General features: G+C 31.3%; 1 protein-coding gene across 1 annotated transcript in view; it reads left to right on the forward strand.

Annotated features, from left to right (window-relative positions):
- l(3)mbn (lethal (3) malignant blood neoplasm) overlaps positions 1-18,994 on the forward strand; it is a 30,847-nt gene extending 11,853 nt beyond the window's left edge. Inside the window, exons 2-4 of the mRNA XM_088267617.1 lie at positions 12,886-13,027; positions 14,646-14,777; positions 17,213-18,994. Coding sequence (XP_088123743.1) covers positions 12,886-13,027; positions 14,646-14,777; positions 17,213-18,294 — 1,356 coding nt within the window. The 3' untranslated portion in view covers positions 18,295-18,994. The remainder of the gene's footprint in view (positions 1-12,885; positions 13,028-14,645; positions 14,778-17,212) is intronic.
- Positions 18,995-21,021: the final 2,027 nt, after the last annotated feature.

A 21,021-nucleotide genomic window follows, 5' to 3' on the forward strand; every position in this document is an offset into this window, starting at 1 on the left:
AACTCCTGCCTCCTTTTATATATAATATAACAATTTGTATAGCCTCTCACCAGTCTGATGATGTCGGTAACGACGAAACCCGGTCGCTGGTCAAATAAAAAAGTGGAAAAGCTAAAAATATTGGTTTTAATCTAATAATAAATTAAAAATGCAATTCCATCACGAAGTGTCAGTGGATAATATAAATATATATATATATATATATATATATATATATATATATATATATATATATATATATATATATATATATATATATATATATATATATATATATATATATATATATATATATATGAATATATAAATAAAAATAAAATACATAATTTAAAAAGAACAGGAAAAATTCTCCTATTGTATATAAAATAGGAGTTTAAAATGCTTCATTTAACCGAGTGACTGTCGCCTTTTCGTCTGTACTCTAACATAACTTGTATGAAAATTTTCCCATACTATTCGGCACGGGTTACTGTATTTCATATAAACTGAAATTTGCTGTATAAGTGTTTTATAGCAATACTAATAAAATTAGACCGTTTGAATAAAAAATAATTATGTTGAAAAATAAGGGGCACTTAGTATATGTTTTTAAGAACAGTGTCAGTCAATGGTTGCTTCTCGTTGCTAGGAACAAGGTGGAAAGAGAATTAATTAAAGTCCAGGCGTAATTATTTTACTTTAAAACCTTTCTACTGCAAATTGTTATTGACAGGCGCCGTGGCGTAGTAAGGTAGTGTGGCAACCCACACATCTACTATGGCAACTCAAATCGAGTGAAATAACAAACACACCACGGAGCCCGCAACGAGCGGAAACTAGCTCGTCACACTTCGCCGCCGCCCGTCCTCAGATCGACACGTACTTCAACTGTTCTCATATTAGAATCACGCGATTATTCTTAAGTATTTTCTTGATTGTAATTTTATAGAACTGAATAAATTTGTGTTAAAAGTAATCCGCTTTCATCTTGCTTCCCTTCTGATAAATTAAAGTGGTATTCAACTAGAAACCACAGTAGACGCTCGACTGCGAAACTGGCGTCACGGGTTCGATTCCCGCCAAGTGCAAGATAAATCCAAGAATGATTTCTTTTCAATCGGTCTGGGTATTTGTGATATATATTTCACATTAACCTACCCTATCCTTACTATCCTACCTGCAGACAAGCATCTAATAGAGGCTTTGCGGGTTATTCCTTTAAATAAAAAATAAAAATAAAAAGTAAAAATAAATCTATGGTATGTAATATAAAAATGTAATTTAAAAATACATATTATTGTATTAACATGTAAGTATTTCGCCTCAACACAGGCTATGCCTAAAGAGCCGTAATACATATAATTAAAAAAATTAAATAAAAAATATTAAAGTTATGATTTGTATCGAGTTTGACGAAATCCTTGAAATATCACTAAAACTTGCAGAACAATGTTGCAAATGATAAACATTTGTATAAAAAACTTAGCTCATTAAAATAAATTTGATAATTTCCTTGCGTCAATCTTTCTCCTTGGGCATAATGAAAAGTTGCTTACACGCTATTGCATGCAAGTCTTCTGTATGCATATTGTGAAAACTAGCATTGAGACTGGCATTAGAATTTAATCAATATTAGTGTATTTTGAATCATAATTGACCAAGGATTCGCGAATTGAAAAGCGATAGTTTAGCGAACCGGAATGTAAATTAATGCTGATTCCTCAAACGCACAAATTCGTAACGCGACCAGAAATTCAGACGTGTTGTCTGCGCACATTATTGTAATTAGATTTTTTTAAGCATATGTATTGAAAAATAAAATGTCATAAACTGTAAACTTTTGAAACAATAGAAGTTTATTTCAATAAAATAATAATAATCACAAAAATAATAATTCGTCAATGACTAAGCCACTCCCCTATTGACTATGTTCCCACTGAACAGAAATAATAAAAAATATATATATATTTATAAAAAAAATATGAAATGTTTTTCAACCTTATAGTCGCAAGGACCCAACTCCAAAATTTATAATAAGCTTCGCATACGGTGTTTGAAAATGATTCGGAATGCATCGAAACACGTGTCACAATAAATTTTGTGAAAAAGCCGTATTTAATAAGTAAAATTTAATTTAACAAATAAATTTTTAATTTTTTTAGATACCTCTTTTTCAGTTTTTCTTCAAAAACTCTTTTATTTTAAAAACCATTTATTTATTTCGAATAAAAACTAATTTCTTCAGTTCGTAAAAGGTGTTTAAAAAAACAATTTAAATGTGTTAAATGTTACCTGGTTTTAGAGAAAATTAAGTCGCGGGCTATCGATTGCGGGATGCGTTAACGCAAAAATTGAAAAAAATAATACGAAAAGATATATTGAAAATAAAAAGATTGAGATTACTATTGAGATGAAAAACTGGAAGTCTACGAATTCACGCGACCAAAAACCTATCATTATCTGGTTTAAGTGATCACTTTCTACACTTGATCGGCAACCATAATATATTTTTTTTAAAGTATTATACAACTTACAATATATATTTCAATCTTATTATATTGTTATAAATCAATAATATTAATGGTGTCATCCGATTTTGAATTAAACAACTCATTCTTTTAAAGCCTTATCTAATTATAATTTCTTACTTACCATAATAAGGTAATAATAAATAAAAATAAAATAAATCTATGAATAGCTGTTCTGAAGGTATTGAAAAAAAAACTGTATTTTACAAATTGGTTGGTCACGCATTTTAATCGAATAACGTACCTTTTATTATTATTATGATTGATTCATTTATATACTAATCTAACATTTAATTTTGTTAATAAAAGATTAAATTTATATTAACTTACAAACCGGAAAATAAATAGTTAATAGACAAGGTATTAATCAAAATTGTCGGAAGTAGAGAGTAAATTAATGTACAAATAAACTCAATACACATTTTTAAAAGTTCTTTGAATATCCATCTATGGTGATTTAAATATTAACACAATATTACGTATAACAATTTTTTTATATATTTATTTAAAATTACTTTTTAACAGTACATATTTTTTTTATGAAAGCCTCACTTGGCAGAACCCGTGACGAGACGTTCATTTACATTTTAAAGAAATATTATTTTGTAATTACAAATATGTAGTATTAATAATAATAAACCCTTATCCGCACCCCAATGGTGCATAAGGCACTGTGTCATATATAAACGCAGTGTTATCTTTTTACACATAAAGGAAAGGTTATTAGCCCTCCGCTGCAGGTACCAGTCTAGGGTAATATTGAATAAATATTACAGTGAAAAAATCTTCTTCTTCTTCTTCTTATTATAGGCCTTGCGGCCTGTTTTTAAGAGGGATTAGTTAGCCTCCTGCGACGTCGATTCCCAGCTATTGGCCCATCTCTTTGGTGGTCTGCCCGGGAGTCGTCTACCATGGGGTTGGCCGTACAGTGCGATGTGGGGGAGTCTGGATGGTTCCATTCTCCTCACATGCGCATACCACTCTTATTTATTTTAAAAAATCACTTTCATTTATTTTACCCCCCTTGGGAATCGAACCCGGGACCTCCAGAACGGTAGCCGATCGTGCTGACCATTACAATATGACAAATATAACAACATAATTTTTTTAATAACAAGTTATGTTGACAAAATGAGTATAGTTTAGTACAGGGAGAAATTGTCAAGTATGCAACAATTGTGATATGATAAGCTCACTTGATTTGGGTGGGGTGACCAATTTTGTGACGATTTTTTTATTTAAATATTATGTGATCAATGCTTTTATTATATTATTACGTAATTATACGTCTCCTACGGTCTATTTGCGTCAGAGTTCTTCAATACTTTCTCGGGTGTCCCGCAAGGCTCTAACCTGGGTCCATTATTGTTTTCTATTTTCATTAATAATATTAAGAATGTAATTTTAAACTCACGGTTTTTGTTATTTGCGGATGACCTAAAGCTTTTCTTAAAGGTGACAACTTTTGACGATTTTCGTCTTCTCCAAGCAGATATATCAAATATATGTGAATGGGGAAGACGAAACAAACTAATGTTTAATGTTTCTAAGTGTTCGGTCACGTCTTTCACTAGGGCCCAAAAAACTTTATTTTATCGCTACAAAATGAACGACCAAAATCTGATGCGAGCATCGAATGTTAGGGATCTGGGCGTTAGATTTGTGAGCACCCTGACATTTCACGATCACATAGAGGCAGTCAGTGGTAATGCATTGAAAATGCTAGGATTTGTTCTGCGTACTGCCAGGGTTTTCGAAAACACCCGCGTGCTGAGAACTCTTAATAACTCCTTGGTGCGAAGTAGACTCGAGAGTGGCTCGATGATCTGGGGGCCACACGAGCTTAAGTACTCTCTTATGGTAGAGAAAGTCCAAAAGAAGTTTTTGAGGTATCTCTACATGAGAGAGTACGGCTATTATCCTTGGCTCTACCCGACCCAGTTTCTCCAGGGTATGCTTGGCTACAATAGTTTAGAGACTAGAAGGAATGTGTATTTTATTACGCATTTTTATCGATTGTTGCGTGGTATGATCGATAATCCTGAAATTATCCGGAGCATTGGTCTGTATGTTCCCGATAGTTACCTAAGACAGCGTCGGCATAGATTGTTTCACATTCCTATACACAGGACCAACCTGCCGATGGTTATGCCTGTAGGAAGAGCCACCGCTATCTTGAACAATATCACATTGGATATTGATCTGTTCCATGTGTCCGAAGGAGTTTTCTGAAGCGGGATTCTTCTACACCTTTAAGTACCTTGCTTACTTTTAATATATACGCCTTGAATATTGTTTGTTATGTATATATTATTTTTTTATTGAATAAATTGAATGGAAATTGAATTGAATATACTATCAGCTCCTATAAAAAATATAGACTAACTAACTAACCAATACATCCATATTCTTCTTCATCTACGTTGAGATGTCAAAAAAAAATGAAAAATAACTCCTATAATTGGAGATAATCCAGATTTGTGAAATTGTATTTAGAAACACTCAAAATTTTGTTCAAACCTTTCAGTTCATTTAACCAATTATTCATATTTCAAATAAACCAGGTGACATTACACACCCCTGACGTTACACAGACAGTCAAATCGATCTTTATATATCTAAAGTGATTTAAAATTCAAATACATGTGCAATATTTTATCAGCTCCTTAAAAATATATTTTATTAATCAGCCAGGACATTTAAAACACTTTTTATGACAGCGGTGCGCTACTGACATTTTTTTTTGTTTTAAACATTTAAATATTCTTAAAATGTGGATATTAATATTACAACGCATGCTAATTATATATTCTCTTAGTATATTTATATTATTTAAATGAAATTTGATATTTCCCACCAAGGATACATTTTTTACTTGACCAAAAAAATGCAATAAATTCATAAAATATTCTAAACATATTTTTATTATTTAGTGAGATATTGTAGATATTAAATAAATATGACAATTAACGTATACATAAAATGCGTTTATAATTTAATTTATTTCTTATTATTTTTTGACATCTCATCAAAGATGAAGAAGAATATGGAAGTCTGGACATTTACGGACAAATTTTCATTTCCGTAAATGCCCAGACTTCCATATTCTTCTTCATCTTTGATGAGATGTCAAAAAATAATATGAAAATAACTCCTGTAATTGGAGATAATCCAGATTTTGTGAACAAGTATTTGGACACACTCAAAATGTTGTAATTTATTTCTTAATTTATATTTTATCATATATTTTTTTTCAATTCAATTCAAACCCTTATCCGCACCCCAATGGTGTATAGGGCACTGCATTATATAAACACAGTGTTATCTTGATCGTTAACACACGAAGGAAAGGTGATCAGCCCTCTGCTTTAGGTACCAGTCCAGGGTAATATTGAGTAAATATTAGAGTGAAAAAATCACATTTATTTATTTGACCCCCCCTGGGAATCGAACCCGGGACCTCCAGAATGGTAGCCGACCCTGCTGACCATTACACTACGGAGGCGGACAATATCATAATTTACATAATTATAAATTACTGTAATGAGTTCTCATTGAGTTTTCCCATACCGAGGGCACATTTTACAATATTTATTTATTTTTTCACATCTCAATAAAGGTAAAGAAGAATATGAATATCTGGGTATTTGCTAGGCTTACGACCTGTCTCATGATTGATAATCACACTCCTCAATTTTTTGTCAAATTTGTAAAAATAACTCCTAAGTGGAAAAATCCAGATTTATGAAATATGGTATTTGGACACATTCAAAATGTAATAATTTTTTTTACAAAACTATACGAAAGAAATTGTTTATGATATGCAATCAAATATGACATGGCCGAATGATGCGATGTATTTCAGATCTACTCTCCTTATTCATTTATGAAAGAAGGACTTGCAACTAATAGTGTCAAGAATGTATGATGTATGTATGGAAAATGATCTGGCAATGAATGAAGGTAAGTCAAAGGTCATGGTGTTTGAAAGAGAGAAAGTTTTGACAAAATGTAAGATTATCGTGCACAATGAATCCCTAGAACAGGTGCAAGAATTTTTATATCTAGGAAGCATGTTCACAAGGGATGGAAAAGTGGATAAGGATATTGAGAGAAGAGTAAATGCAGGGAATAGAATAAATGGTGCTTTTAACAGAGTGATTGGGAATAAGAATATGTCCATGGAAGCCAAGCTAGCGGTTCACAACGGCGTGCTAGTACCGACACTAATGTATGGAAGCGAAACATGGAACTGGCAAAGGAAGGATGAAAGCAGAGTGAATGCTGTTGAAATGCGCTCCCTCAGACGAATGTGTCGAAAATCATTGTATGACAGAATTAAAAACGAAGATATAAGAAAGGAATGTAAGGCTGAACGAGGAATAATTGAAAAGATTAGAAAGAGCTCTTTGCGGTGGTATGGACATGTGGAGCGAATGGATAGCGAGAGAATGACTAAGAAAATATATGTGGCGAATGTGAGAGGGAAAACAGAACGTGGACGACCGAAAAAGACTTGGCACGATCAGATTAATCAGAACCTAAAATCTGGCGGTGTCAAAAGTCTGCGTAATCGGAGGGCATGTATGACTAGATGTATGGATGTGAAGGAGGCGAGGAGTGTATGTCAGGACAGAAGAGTGTGGTGTTCCATCCTCTCTGCCTACCCCTGCGGGGAAACGGTGTGATGGTAGTAGTAGTAGTTTTATACTTTGTTTATTTTTTGCAAAAATATGGAAAATGGAAGCAGGTTGTACTTTTTTTCACCAAAAAAGGTGCCCTATGTGGTTGGTTTTCTTCGATGCGTTTCTGTATTTTGAATCCTATAGTTCTGTGTACGTTTCCACAAAGTATGTAAATTGTAAATAGTATACTGTTCTGGGAGGCGCTGTCATATAATGACACGTCGTTGCATGTGTAAATTCTCGGCAATATCTGTGGTAAAATTATAAGCTTCATACAAATTTTAAAATCATGTCTTCAGCCGTCTCGTAAAATAAAATAATACCTAAAATAATTCAGTAAATATATTACATGCATTAAAAAAAGGGTCTCTGCTAAATAAATAGCTTCGTCAAATCAGCCATAGATACTGTCGCGAATTCGCACATGAAACGACGTGTGAATTATATCATAAACATATGGTATAAAAAAAATCAATAAAATGGTTGTCCTCCTCCGTAGTGTAATGGTCAGCATGCTCGGCTACCGTTCTGGAGGTCCCGGGTTCGATTCCCAGGGGGTTTTAATAAATATAAGTGATTTTTCACTCTAATATTTATTCAGTATTGCACTGGACTGGTACCTGAAGTGGAGGGCTGATCACCTTTCCTTCATGTGTAAACGATCGAGATAACACTGCGTTTATATGAAGCAGTGCCCTATGCACCATTGGGGTGCGGTAAGGGTTTTATTATTATTATTATTGTGGTTGTCAATCATGAGTAAAATTGTGAATGTTAGACGTGTATAAAGTGATAAAAACCAGCCTAAAACCATCTTGTAAATACCCATAGTTCCATAATCTTCTTCATCTATGTTGAGATGTCAATGCATAAATAACATTTAAATAGGATGAGACTGCTGACCACGTATTTTTCAACTGCCCCTTACTCCCTAACCTCGAGTTCATTCAGGACATTCGGTCTGAGGGTTTGTCCTTCCCGCTGAATGTCCAACACCTATTGTCAATCAACTCAAAAAATGTTAACGGTGCGATCATTAAACATATAAAAAAGTATGGCAAAAGCGTGTGACCCCAAAAAAAATCAATAAAAAAAAATATTGTTTAAGTAAAATCACTAGTATGGCAGGTATCACCCAAAATTGGGTGCTTTGCCAATAAATTAAAAAAATTAAAAAATAAAATAAAAAATAACATTTAAAATATCACTTTAAGTACGCTATATCGATATTCTTTCCGTTGTTTAATGACTTAAATTTTATAAATACAAATACGTTTGCGTTTTTCGAATCTTAACATATGGTTTTTAAGAATAAAAAGATTTTATTTTCAGACTAATATCGTTGATTACCTTGGAAAAAAAATACAGAACAATTTACACAAAGACGGATACGATTCATATATGTATTAAGCATCCATATGTGGATGTATCTATCACATAGTATATAGTGTTTTTTTAGAGGTATATAAATTCAAAATATCTGCAATAAATTGATGCTGGCGCCCGCCGTGTCATGTTGCGCCATCTCGTTGAAACCACAGCTCTGTCACATTAATGCCATTAACTGAGATACGAAGAAGTCAAATTGACAGTCGGTGGAAATACAGTTGATTTGACAGTTGATTTGATTTGATTTGAGAGAAATACATAAATTCGACAGTTGGCAGTTATTTTGTAGTCAGTACTTTTTCCATTTCACCATGAATAGACTGAATAACCATTATGCGCGTCGTAGGTTTGGTGAATGGGCCGAAAACAATATTTAGCTTGATCCTCTTTTTCAACGCAAAATTTTGTTCACTGATGTGGCACATTTTTGGTTAAATGGCTGTGCCAATAAGCAGAATTGCCGAATTCGAAGTGAAGAAAACCTAAAACCCTTTGTCGAGACGCCCTTACATCAATTAAAAGTCACTGTTTGGTGTGCTTTATGGGCAGGCGGAATCATTGGCCCATATTCTTTGAAGACGATGCCGGCCAGAAGCTTACGGTCAATGGAGAGCGCTACAGAACCATGATTACCGACTTCTTAGTACCTTACCTTAGTTGAATGACGTTGATATGACAGAGCTGTGTCAACAAGATGGCGCAACATGCCACACAGTGGGTGCCACCATCAATTTATTGCGGTAAATTTAAATTTACAACATTTTGAGTGTGTCCAAATACTTGTTCACAAAATCTGGATTATCTCCAATTACAGGAGTTATTTTCATATTATTTTTTAACATCTCATCAAAGATGAAGAAGAATATGGAAGTCTGGGCATTTACAGGGGCTGACGACCGTCATAGGCTGGTTTAAGTGATCACTTTACACACGTGTAACATTCACTCCGTAAATGCCCAGACTTCCATATTCTTCTTTATCTTTGATGAGATGTTAAAAAATAAATTTAAATTTGTATACCTCTTTAAAAAAAAACATCCTATATTATAATATATAACGAACATTTTACGAGTTACATTATGTTTTTAAAAGCTTTAAAATTTTAATTATAGTTAATTAGCGCTGTTAAAAAAGCGATAATTTTTCAAATGTTAAAACTTAATTTATATCTACCGTAAAATTTTTAATTGCTTGGACAATGTAAAATTTGAAATAAACGTTAATTATTGGTGTAAAATTAACATGTATATAATTTTTATATCCAAGGCGCCAATTCCAAACGTGTTGTTTTATTTTTTACATCGATATCTTAACATAGATGAAGAAGAATCTGAAAGTTCATAAAAGTAAAACTAGAATATTTTAACCACCTTAATTTTTAGTACTTTTCTCCTATCGGCTTCGACAAGAGCCTTGTTGAGCATTATCGATAAAATTGAGAAACGTGCCTTACAACATTTTGATTGTGTCTTAATACTTGTTCACAAATCTGGATTATCTCCACTTACAGGAGTTTTTTTTCATATTATTTTTTTGACATCTCATCAAAGATGAAGAAGAATATGGAAGTCTGGGCATTTATAGGGCTGACGACGGTCGTCAGCCCCGTAAATGCCCAGACTTCCATATTCTTCTTCATCTTTGATGAGATATCAAAAAAATACATCAACAAAAGTGAATTGATTTGGACATGTGGAACGAATAAGCGAGGAAAGAACGGTAAATCAAATTTATGAGGTGGATTAAGATACAAATTGAAGCAAAGTAAAGCCGAGAAAGCTAGACATAATGAAAATTTTCAAGTACTTCATCAGGTCAGGAGTCGGAATAATCGGCGGGTATGTATGAGGAGATGCATGAATGTAATAGAGGCGACGACTGTGAGCAAAGACAGATGGTGTGGCGTTCTATTCTCTCTGCCTACCCCTGCGGTTTTTAATGTGAGTTTTAGTGAGTTTTATTAAAAAATTATGATATATTTTTGTTGTTAAAAAGTTGAGAAACCTATTATCGCTCACTCCTTTCAACGACGTCATAAATCAAAAATCGTTAATTTTCAGTTGTGCATGTTTTCGGAATGCCCAGAAAATTTACAATAACCCAGCAAAAGTGGCATATTTTTTACTAAATATTTACCCGCTATAGGTCAGAAAGTCTTTTTTTGCATTTTGAAGAAAAGGTATTGTATTATTATTATTTTTAGTTTGTGAAATATATTTCAAATGGAGAAAAAACATTCAGGTTTTTCGTAAAAAGATCTGTTACACAGTAAAAAGTTAAAAAAATGGCTTGATATTTATTTTTAATACATTTCATTATATTCTTAAACTTTAAAAAAGATCTCTGAAAATCAAATTTTTAGATATATGACGTTGTTGAAAGGAGTGTGCTCTTTCGAAAAAATATGCATGAAATATAATAGAAGTATTGTGAATTAAAAATAAAACAACGCATTAATATTTATAGATTTCTAACGGTTGTCCGTGAAAAATAAAATAATACATTAATATTTATAAAATTCGAACCGTCGAAATGAATGGTACACCTACCTTTGTCGCTTAAAAGAAATGGTTTCTTCGAAATAAACTAGTTTCTTCATAAATATCTGTGGCGTAATATTTGTACAAAACTATCTTTAAAAAAATATTCATAAAACATGTAGCCGTGTATAAAAACTGGTTTCATTGTGGATTTTTAGTGCGAGTAGTAAAATCACTGTCAGCAGCGTGAATGTTGATTTTTTTTTATTAATATTCAGAAGTCAGTCTGATATGTTTTGTACACATACTGTTTTTGAATTATTAAAAAAACTTTATTTTAAACAAAAATTTGAAAGTATTTTCGTCCACCTTAACAGTATTTCAAATGAAAAATTAAAAGAAAAACTCCTTAGAAAAAGATTTTTTTAAATGTTTTTTATTAAATTTTAGTTTTGTACTAAAATTTACCTGATGGAATTGCATTTATATATTTAATAAAAAAACAAGTTTTCTCACAGAAACAGTATGAAATTGAAATATTTGTGTAAATAATTATAAAAAACTAAATATTTCTCCTTCTTTAATATTTTTTTCTCAAATACGCAACCAAATTTGTTACTGATCAGTACAATTAAGAATGAGTGCTCGAATCCAAAAACCGAATTGAATTATTTTTGTAAATAATAAAAACAGACTTTTCTCTTATTCTTGAAAAAAAAATATTACAACTTTCTAAAAAATCATAATCCATGGAAAACCATTGATCTTTCTCATATTATACATATCACGAAGTAGATGTAGACACTATGATTAAAATGACGATAAAAATATATCCTTTCTATATTTATCAAATATTTTTTTTTTAAATACAACTGATTTCATCATTTTATTTATTGTTTCGGCATCAACTTTGTGGTAAGACATGTTACAATGATTAAAGAAAACACTTCGTTTTTTACCACTTGAGTTTTATTATAGACTACATGTTTCAGAAGTTAAACTTCCTGAATTCAAATAATAAAACCTGAATTTTAATAATAATTTATTAAATAATATATTGTTTCAAAATTCTTCGCCATTGCTTTCCATTTTTTCTTTGTTTTCAAACTCCGTTCCTTGACTAACCCCTTTCCCTTACTTTCCCCTCTCCTTATTTATAGAACGATTTTATATTTTATATTTTGGTTATTTTACAGACCTGAATGATGGAAGTTTAACTTCTGAAACATGTAGTCTATAATAAAACTCAAGTGGTAAAAAACGAAGTGTTTTCTTTAATCATTGATTTCATCACAATTGAATTGGCGAAAAATTTAGATTCAAACCCTGAAAATTTGCATATCAAAAAAAAAATATTGTACTCATTTCAAACAACCTTGAAAAACAAGATTTTAAGATTTAAAAAAAAAAACATTTAAAAAAAATAGCAGTATATTACTCATACATTCTTCGAAAATCAGCAAGGATTATTTATTGAATAGCGTTGCTATTAATAAACACACAAAAACGGTAATTTATATCATATTTATAACAGTATTGGAGTGCAATAAACTTTACAATCTGCTTTTATTTTATTTAATTTATAAAAACGACTTTATTCTCATACGATAATTTATTATACTCATAAGAGCTTATTTTTTCACTGTAATATTTATTCAATATTACCCTGGACTGGTACCTGAAGCGGAGGGCTGATCACCTTTCCTTCATGTGTAAACGATCAAGATAACACTGCGTTTATATGACGCAGTGCCCTATGTACCATTGGGGTGCGGATAAGGATTTTTATTATGTATTTTCTAATAAGTTTTTCTTTTGTTCCAGATACACAACTTTGCAGTTCTTTTAATAGTCTTGCAAATAGTGCCCTTGACTATTTTCGCCAAGTCTAAATATACTGACGAGGATAAACCTTATGAATTTGGTTTCAATATCGAGGGCCAACAGCATCGGAGAGAAAAAAAAGGTAGGTACTTCACAGACGAAGATTTATAATTAATTCATCATTGATTTCAATGATAATATACAAATAATCGTTTCCAATTTGATGAATCTGATTTAAACATTATTTAAACACGATTATTCTTTGCAACAATTGTGAATTCATAATCATTATATATGTCAAGGGGTTATCAATTATATTATTTATTGATTCGGCATTAACTTTGTGGAATGACATGATTATTTTATTAAAATTAAACACTTGAATAATCCACTTAATCGAGTTTTATTTTATTTACGACTAGTTTCGAAAACGACAATTGTTTTCATCTTCTGGTACAAATTAAAACAAATTAAAACAGTTTTAATTTGTACCAGAAGATAAAAACAATTGTCGTTTTCGAAACTAGTCGTTAATAAAATAAAACTCGATTCAGTGGATTATTCAAGTGTTTAATTTTAATAAAATGGTTATCAATTTATCATAGTTTATGATTTGCTTACATAAAACAATTTATTATATTTGAAATATATGACCGTGACTGATGTAAGAAAATTATAATTAATATATTTTTTTATAAGCGTAAATTTTTTACCTCTAATACATAATTTCATTGTTTTAAAAATATGTAAATTGTATTTAAATATTTTCTCGTTTTATTACAACCAGGCAAGTATATTACAAGACTTATAAAATGAGACATGTTAATATATATATATATATATATATATAAATATATATATATATATATATATATATATATATATATATATATATATATATATATATATATATATATATATATATATATATATATATATATATATATATATATATATATATATATGTTTATATATATATATATTTATATATATATATATATATATATATATATATATATATATATATATATACATATATATATATATATATATATATATATATATATATATATATATATATATATATATATATATATATATATATATATATATATATATATATATATATATATATATATATATATTTATATATATATATATATATATATATATATATATATATATATATATAAATATATTGATTCGGCAGTCACTTTGTTGTAATATCTTATTTATTTCTTGAAATCTAATTTCGATAAGAAAATGAATTGGAATAAATTGTACCTACCTCAAAATCATGTAAGAAAAATGTCAATTTTAAATTTGTTTTCGTCGAATGTCCCCAAGACTTAATTCCATATCTTAATATGGATTCCTGTTCCCGCTTTACAGAAACCGTTGTTTCCGTTCTACAGAAACCACCGCGGGCATGCACACAATAACGCTTGTAAGTTTCATCGCAATCGGTTGAATAATGAAGGGGCCTATGTAATATAAATAAACATACAAATATAATTTTGTACTATATGGTACTGAAATGAACGATAGAAAAATATTTAAACGATGTGTCTTATTAAATTGATTGCATTAAATGATTCATACTGACAATTTAAGAAAAAGCAAAATGTGCTTTTTTATTTTCTTTTATTGACGACCTACTTTTCCGGGTATTGTATAGAGATGGACAAAGGTGAAAGAAGTCTCAGGAAATTATTGCATACTAATAATATATAATTACATATGGATCTCGTATTTTTCAGATGAAAACGGAATTATAAACGGTGAATTCGGGTTCATCACTGCAGATGGAGTATACCACGTGACCGTATATGCTACTGATGAAAATGGAAACTTCAAAATTATCTCCATGAAAAACATTCGCTTGGGACCTTGTAAGCATAACTTAAAATTATAATTTAAAAAATCTTAGATTGGTAACTCTTAAGATGTTAAACAGGGCTGTGTAATGTCACTTAACTGATTCATTTAAACATGAATAATCTAAGCATGCAAGAACTGAAAGGTTTGAATATTGGAGCTAAAATGATCAATTTGATATTCTTAATATTATCACTATATAATGCATTTACTTTGTGGTTAGTCATTTTTACATATTTTTTTTTTACAAAAATGTTAATAATATTTGTATATAATCAATGGCGCTTTAACACATTATTTTTAACTAAGCTTATGTTTAATCTTGGCTCGTAACGCATGTTTGTGCTTAAACATATAGTGCATGTTGGTCTTCGGGTCGACCAAAAATCGCATGTGTTAAACATTTTGTATAGTTTTAAGTGTGTAATGGTGCTATGGTGGTAAAGGGTGGTATTGTTTGCATGCTGTGGTAGTGATTGTTCTGACGAAGAGACGGGTACGTCTCGAAACCGGTAGACATAAAAATCTCGGTGAGTGGTTATATACTAATAATATTAACATTTTTGTAAAAAAATATAAGATCAATTTGACAGTTATATTGTGATTAGTTATCTCTAAAGATGTTAAACAGGAATGTGCAATCTCCCTGTTGCAATGTAGCTGTTTAATCTAAACATGAGTAATTGTATGAAAGAACTGAAAGGTTTGAAAATTGGAGCTTAATGATAAATTTGACTGTCTGTTGTTGCTTTTTGTATGCTGACGTTGCTGTGCTTCTTGCCAATAGTAGAGAAGACCTGGTGATAGGAGCTGGCAAAAGAAGGACGAAAGTAGATTAGATGCAGTCAAAACGACGTATGATAGATGTTATGATCAGGGAAGAATGCAAGCATTGAGCATTATCGACAAAATCAATTTCAAGTATGTGTTCTCAGTGCAAATATTAATTACAGACGTGGGGAAACAATAAACACGGAAAGTAATGGTATTTTTTAAAAAACTGTCGAAATATATCAACACACTCGCACATCATACAAGCCTGCCATTGTCACCCGTTTGCCAAACATCTAATGTAGTCGGTGACATAATTCATTCCCAAATAATCCTTTCCAACAAACGCACTAAAATTTGAGTTTTATTTGATAACATCTCCAAGCTTCCGCAATCTTCTCAATGTCACTCTTTATTATACAAATGATTTTGAATACCACTGTGATAGCCGAGAGCCTTGATCAAAATCACGAGCCAATTGTAATACACTTATGCAGAAAGTCAGGTTATGGCAGATAAATGTTTATATCGAATGTTTACATAATGTAGGTGTCTCGACTTGAGACGCAGCATCTATCTATAGTTTTTATACGAAAGACGGTGGAAGACCAAGCATTCCAGAGGTTTATGACTTAACTCTTGACTGGCCAATCGTTTTTATATGAAATACGATGGAAGTCCGAGCATTTCTGGGTTTGTTTGTTTACTTTATATACTTGTATAACGTTTACTGTTGAACTTTTGAAAGAACTTTTTTTTGTGTGAACTTTTGAAAGCCATCGGTGATTAATTCAGAAGATTTAAGATTAAAAAAAAAACAAACACTTACGATTTTATTTATGTCGTTTATTTATTAATAAATTACAAGAAATTATTTTACTAAAATATTGATTTTAAATAAAAACAATACATATTCAAATGGGAAAGCTTACTCATACGGCGTTTAAATAATATACATTTTTTAACAATTTGGGTATTTTTAACCATTCAACACTTCAACACGATTTGATAAACATTTATACTTAATTAAAACAAACTTTCGTAAAAAAATCTATAAGTGCTTAAATAGTCGACATTTTTTTAATAGGAAATCCACGATTACATCATATTTATTAGTTTTACATCCCATCACTATTTACTACGACCACAGAAAAAATTGAGTGTAATTACATGAGTATCTACTATTTCGAGTACCTCCTTTGAGATGGAAATTCTCATCTCAGTCAAAAGCACTTGTTTCTTGAGATATTTTTCGCCTAATTAATTACGTAATTGTCAATTAGGAAGATTGTTTTAAAACATTCATCAAATTTTCTCTTCTTCTTTCTTCTCTCATGATCAAGTTAAGTCAGCAGCAGACACCTCGGTGATTGGTGCGCTACGTGCAGCGCAGTTAAAGGATTACTAGAGATAAATCATTGCCTCCACAAGGGTCACGATCCTCAGTAATGAGGAATAAGACGGAAAAGAAGAGAAGAGTTTTTAAACTTTTTTTTGACATTTCCCATACTTCCATATTCTTCTTTATCTATGTTAAGATGTCAAAAAAACTCTTATAATTGGAGATAATCCAGATTTGTGAACAAATATTTGTATACACTCAGAATATTGTAAAGTCTAAAAACAAATCAAATTTAGCATGATGGAATTTCAAATTGGATGTGTTTACTTGTTGCAGCTCCTGAAACGACTCCAAGACCTTTGCTCGTGCTGACGTCGACGCTTCCTCCGCTTCCACCTTCCAATTCTGCATCTCGCTATCCCTCTCCTATATCAGCAACTCCGTCCTATGAGCAATACGTGTCGTCGACACTACCTAGTCGCGTCGTCCTCACAACACCGAAACCATTAACAATCGCAGCATGTTCTCACTGCAAAATCCCAACCACAACACAACCACCTACTCCGAACCCACCACCAAATTATAACCAACCTCAAAACCCCTCAATACAGCTTCAAGCACCCTTTGGGCAACAACTGGGCAATAATCAACTAGCCCCAGGGAATCCACAATACCCGAACAATGAACAGTACCAACAAGATCAACCACAGGCCCAAAATCCAAACATTCCACAAAACCCAGCTTATCCTCAAAATCCAGCATATGCGCAAAACCCAGCCTATCCACAAAACCCAGCGAATCCACAGAACCCAGCCTATCCACAAAACCAAGCAAATCCACAAAACCCAGCCTATCCACAAAGCCCAGCAAATCCACAAAATCCCATTTATTCACAAAATCCCTCGCAGAATCCAGCTTATCAACAAAACGGACAAAGCCCAGCTTACCCAAATCAGCCGATCAATCAACAGGTTGGACCTCCTTCTCAAAACGCGGTGAACTTCAGTCCTATTCTTATTTCCGCCCAGATGCGTCCAGTGGACCCTACTACTGCGATTGCTGAGCAGACTCTAAAACCAGGAGAAAATCCCGGACTGCCTGCAGGAATCACAGAAGACGATATGGTCGGAATTCTGTATAAATTCAACTACACAGTTGGGTTTCATGGCCACCACGAAGAAGGTTACTCTAGCGGGGTCAAAAAGGGAGAGTACTATGTCAACCATAGGAACGGATTGGCGACAAAGGTGAGCTACATTGCGGACCATACGGGATTCCATCCGAAAATCAAAACCGTCAGGATCTCTGATATCGAAACTCCTAAAGAAGAAACTGAAAAGAATGAGGAGTACGGTTTGAAGGGATACGAATTCACGTGGTTCTATGTGCCAAAATACCATTATTTAAATCAACAGTGATCTTCTTTCATTTTATTTCTCATAAGCTCCATTGTGCGTTTTTCGCGCACTCCGTAATTATACAGGGTGGCACAAAATTAATCACCCGAACGTCAAACATATTTGACATTTCGCTCACTCCTTTCAACCACGTCATATATCAAAAATTGACAATTTTCAGTTGTACCTACATGTTTTCGGAATGCCCAGAAAATGTACTATATCCCAGCAAAAACGGCATATTTTTAACTTAATATTTACCCGCTACAGGGCAGGAAGTGTTGTTTTTGCATTCTGAAGAAAAGGTTTTGTTTAATTATTTTTTTAAATAAACGAAATATTTTTCAAATGGAAAAAAAACATTCAGATTTTACGTAAAAAGATCTGTTGCACAGTAAAAAGTTCAATAAATGGCTTGATATTTATTTTTAATACTTTTTTTTATATTCTTTAACTTTAAAAACGATTTCCTGAAAAATCAAGTTGTTTGATATGTGACGTTGTTGAAAGGAGTGAGCGAAATGTCAAATATGAATGTCGTAGAACGCCATTTGTAAAAATTATAACATCTTCCGATAGGGTCATTAATTTTGTGCCACCCTGTACATATATAACTATTACCGTCTAATAACCATATGTAACTATTACTATAAATTATACTTTTAATGTATTACTTGATGTAATAACAAAATGCTATTATTTATTAAACTTTGTAAACAATCATTAAGTGTTTCTCTTTATTCCTCGTTTTATTTATTTATTTATTAAAGCCTTTAGCATAAAACATATATACAGTATCAAATATAAAAATACACAAATGAATACACTAATAGTGAAACAAAACGTCATAAACATAAAATAATAATGAAATAACACATCTCACATCTCACCAATAGATGTCTCTAGTGAAGTTCTAGTGATTCATGAACAAGGTTTCTAAATTGGTTCATATATATAGAACTTCCAAGAATTTGAGTAGTGTGGTTGTCAATAATGGGTAGAATTGGTGAATGTTACACGTGTGTAAAGTGATCACTTAAACCAGCCTATGACGGTCGTAAGCCCCGTAAATGCCCAGACTTCCATATTCTTCTTCATCTTTGATGAGATGTCAAAAAATAATATAAAAATAACTCCTGTAATTGGAAAAAATCCAGATTTTGTGAACAAGTATTTGGACACACTCAAAATGTTGTAAATAAAATAACAAATAGTAAGCACTGGTCAATACACGTCTCCTTCACACACTATCAGCGAGCAGCGAGACACAACACAACGTTTAAATTTATCCATTATAACATGGAGAAGAAATGCTGAGAAAGTACAGACTTCAAGGTCGATAACAATATATTGAATAAATCTATACTATCAAAAGCATTGGCTAACATTTTAATGACAACGATATGAATCCATTTCTCTTGGAAAGTCCAGCATCGATACAGTACATTAATTTTGGACTGCATTCAGCATATTTATAGATTTGCCGTTTAATTTGTAGAACTCGATTTTTTTGAGTCTACTAAATAGTATTTTATTTTTTTTTTTTTTACAAAAATGTTAATAAAATTAGTATATAACCACTCACCGAGATTTTTACGTCTACCGGTTTCGAGACGTACACGTCTCTTCGTCAGGACAATCACTAACTATATGTAAAAATTATTTGATTGTTAATTAGAGGAATATTATTTTTAAGTGCTTTCCTAATATAAAAAATCTCCATATTATTAAGTTTAAACCCTTTATTATTAGTGTTTAATATTTTTACCCCCGTGTCTTTAATACTAATTTTATTAACATTTTTGTTATATACCAATTTTATTAACATTTTTGTAAAAAAATAAATAAGTAAAAATGACTAACCACAAAGTAAATGCTTTAAATATTAATAATATTGAGAATAGTATTTTATTGTTCAAAAAACACGTATAAATAATTTTTGTGACAATTGTTTCACCTAGTTATGGCATTTTCAAACGAATGTGAAGATAAAAATCATGCATTCAGTATCACTAAATTGTATATGAAAGACATTTTTATATGAAACTATGTATTTGAATTCACACAATTGAAGCTGGAATATTTTCATAGAATCAATGAAAATATTTCAATTATTTTTCGTTCTCAACAAAAAAATATCGAACTATACATTTTTCTTCCCCTAGTAATAATAAAGTTTTTTTTACTTTTATCGTAACCATTTTCTATATATTTAATTCTACTCAAAATAAATCAGAATAAACATTTTTAACGTAATTTGAAGCGCCACCTAGCGTCGAATGAGTGAATCACGCTATTATTTACTATCATATTAATAAGGCTTTACGTTAATTTGAGGCTTCAACGCCAACACGCCGTCACTTGTAAATATTAAATATAGATGTCGCTAATATTAATTTATTTTCAAGTATCTTTGAACAATTTAATCGCGATGGTACCATATATTAACCGCGTGAGAGCGTTAGTTTCGTCACTCTCTTGAAAAAAAAACAGATTATTGGATCATAGATCTTGTAAGAAAAAGAAGAATTAAAAATATAATTTATTTTAATTTACGCAAATATTTATTACCAAAACGTTTGTCGGATCAGCATTATAATAATTATATTCAATTAAAGTTTTACTTAGTAAATACCACTATTTCTTAAAATCTATCTACTGTGACACGTGTTTTTAAGCATTCCGCATCATTTTCAAACACCGTGTTTGAAAATGATGCGGAATGCATCGAAACACGTGTCACAGTAA

This window comes from Brachycentrus maculatus, unplaced genomic scaffold (genome assembly GCF_059751285.1).
Source record: "Brachycentrus maculatus isolate JH-2025_06_01 unplaced genomic scaffold, ASM5975128v1 h1tg000301l, whole genome shotgun sequence".
Lineage (NCBI taxonomy): Eukaryota > Metazoa > Arthropoda > Insecta > Trichoptera > Brachycentridae > Brachycentrus > Brachycentrus maculatus.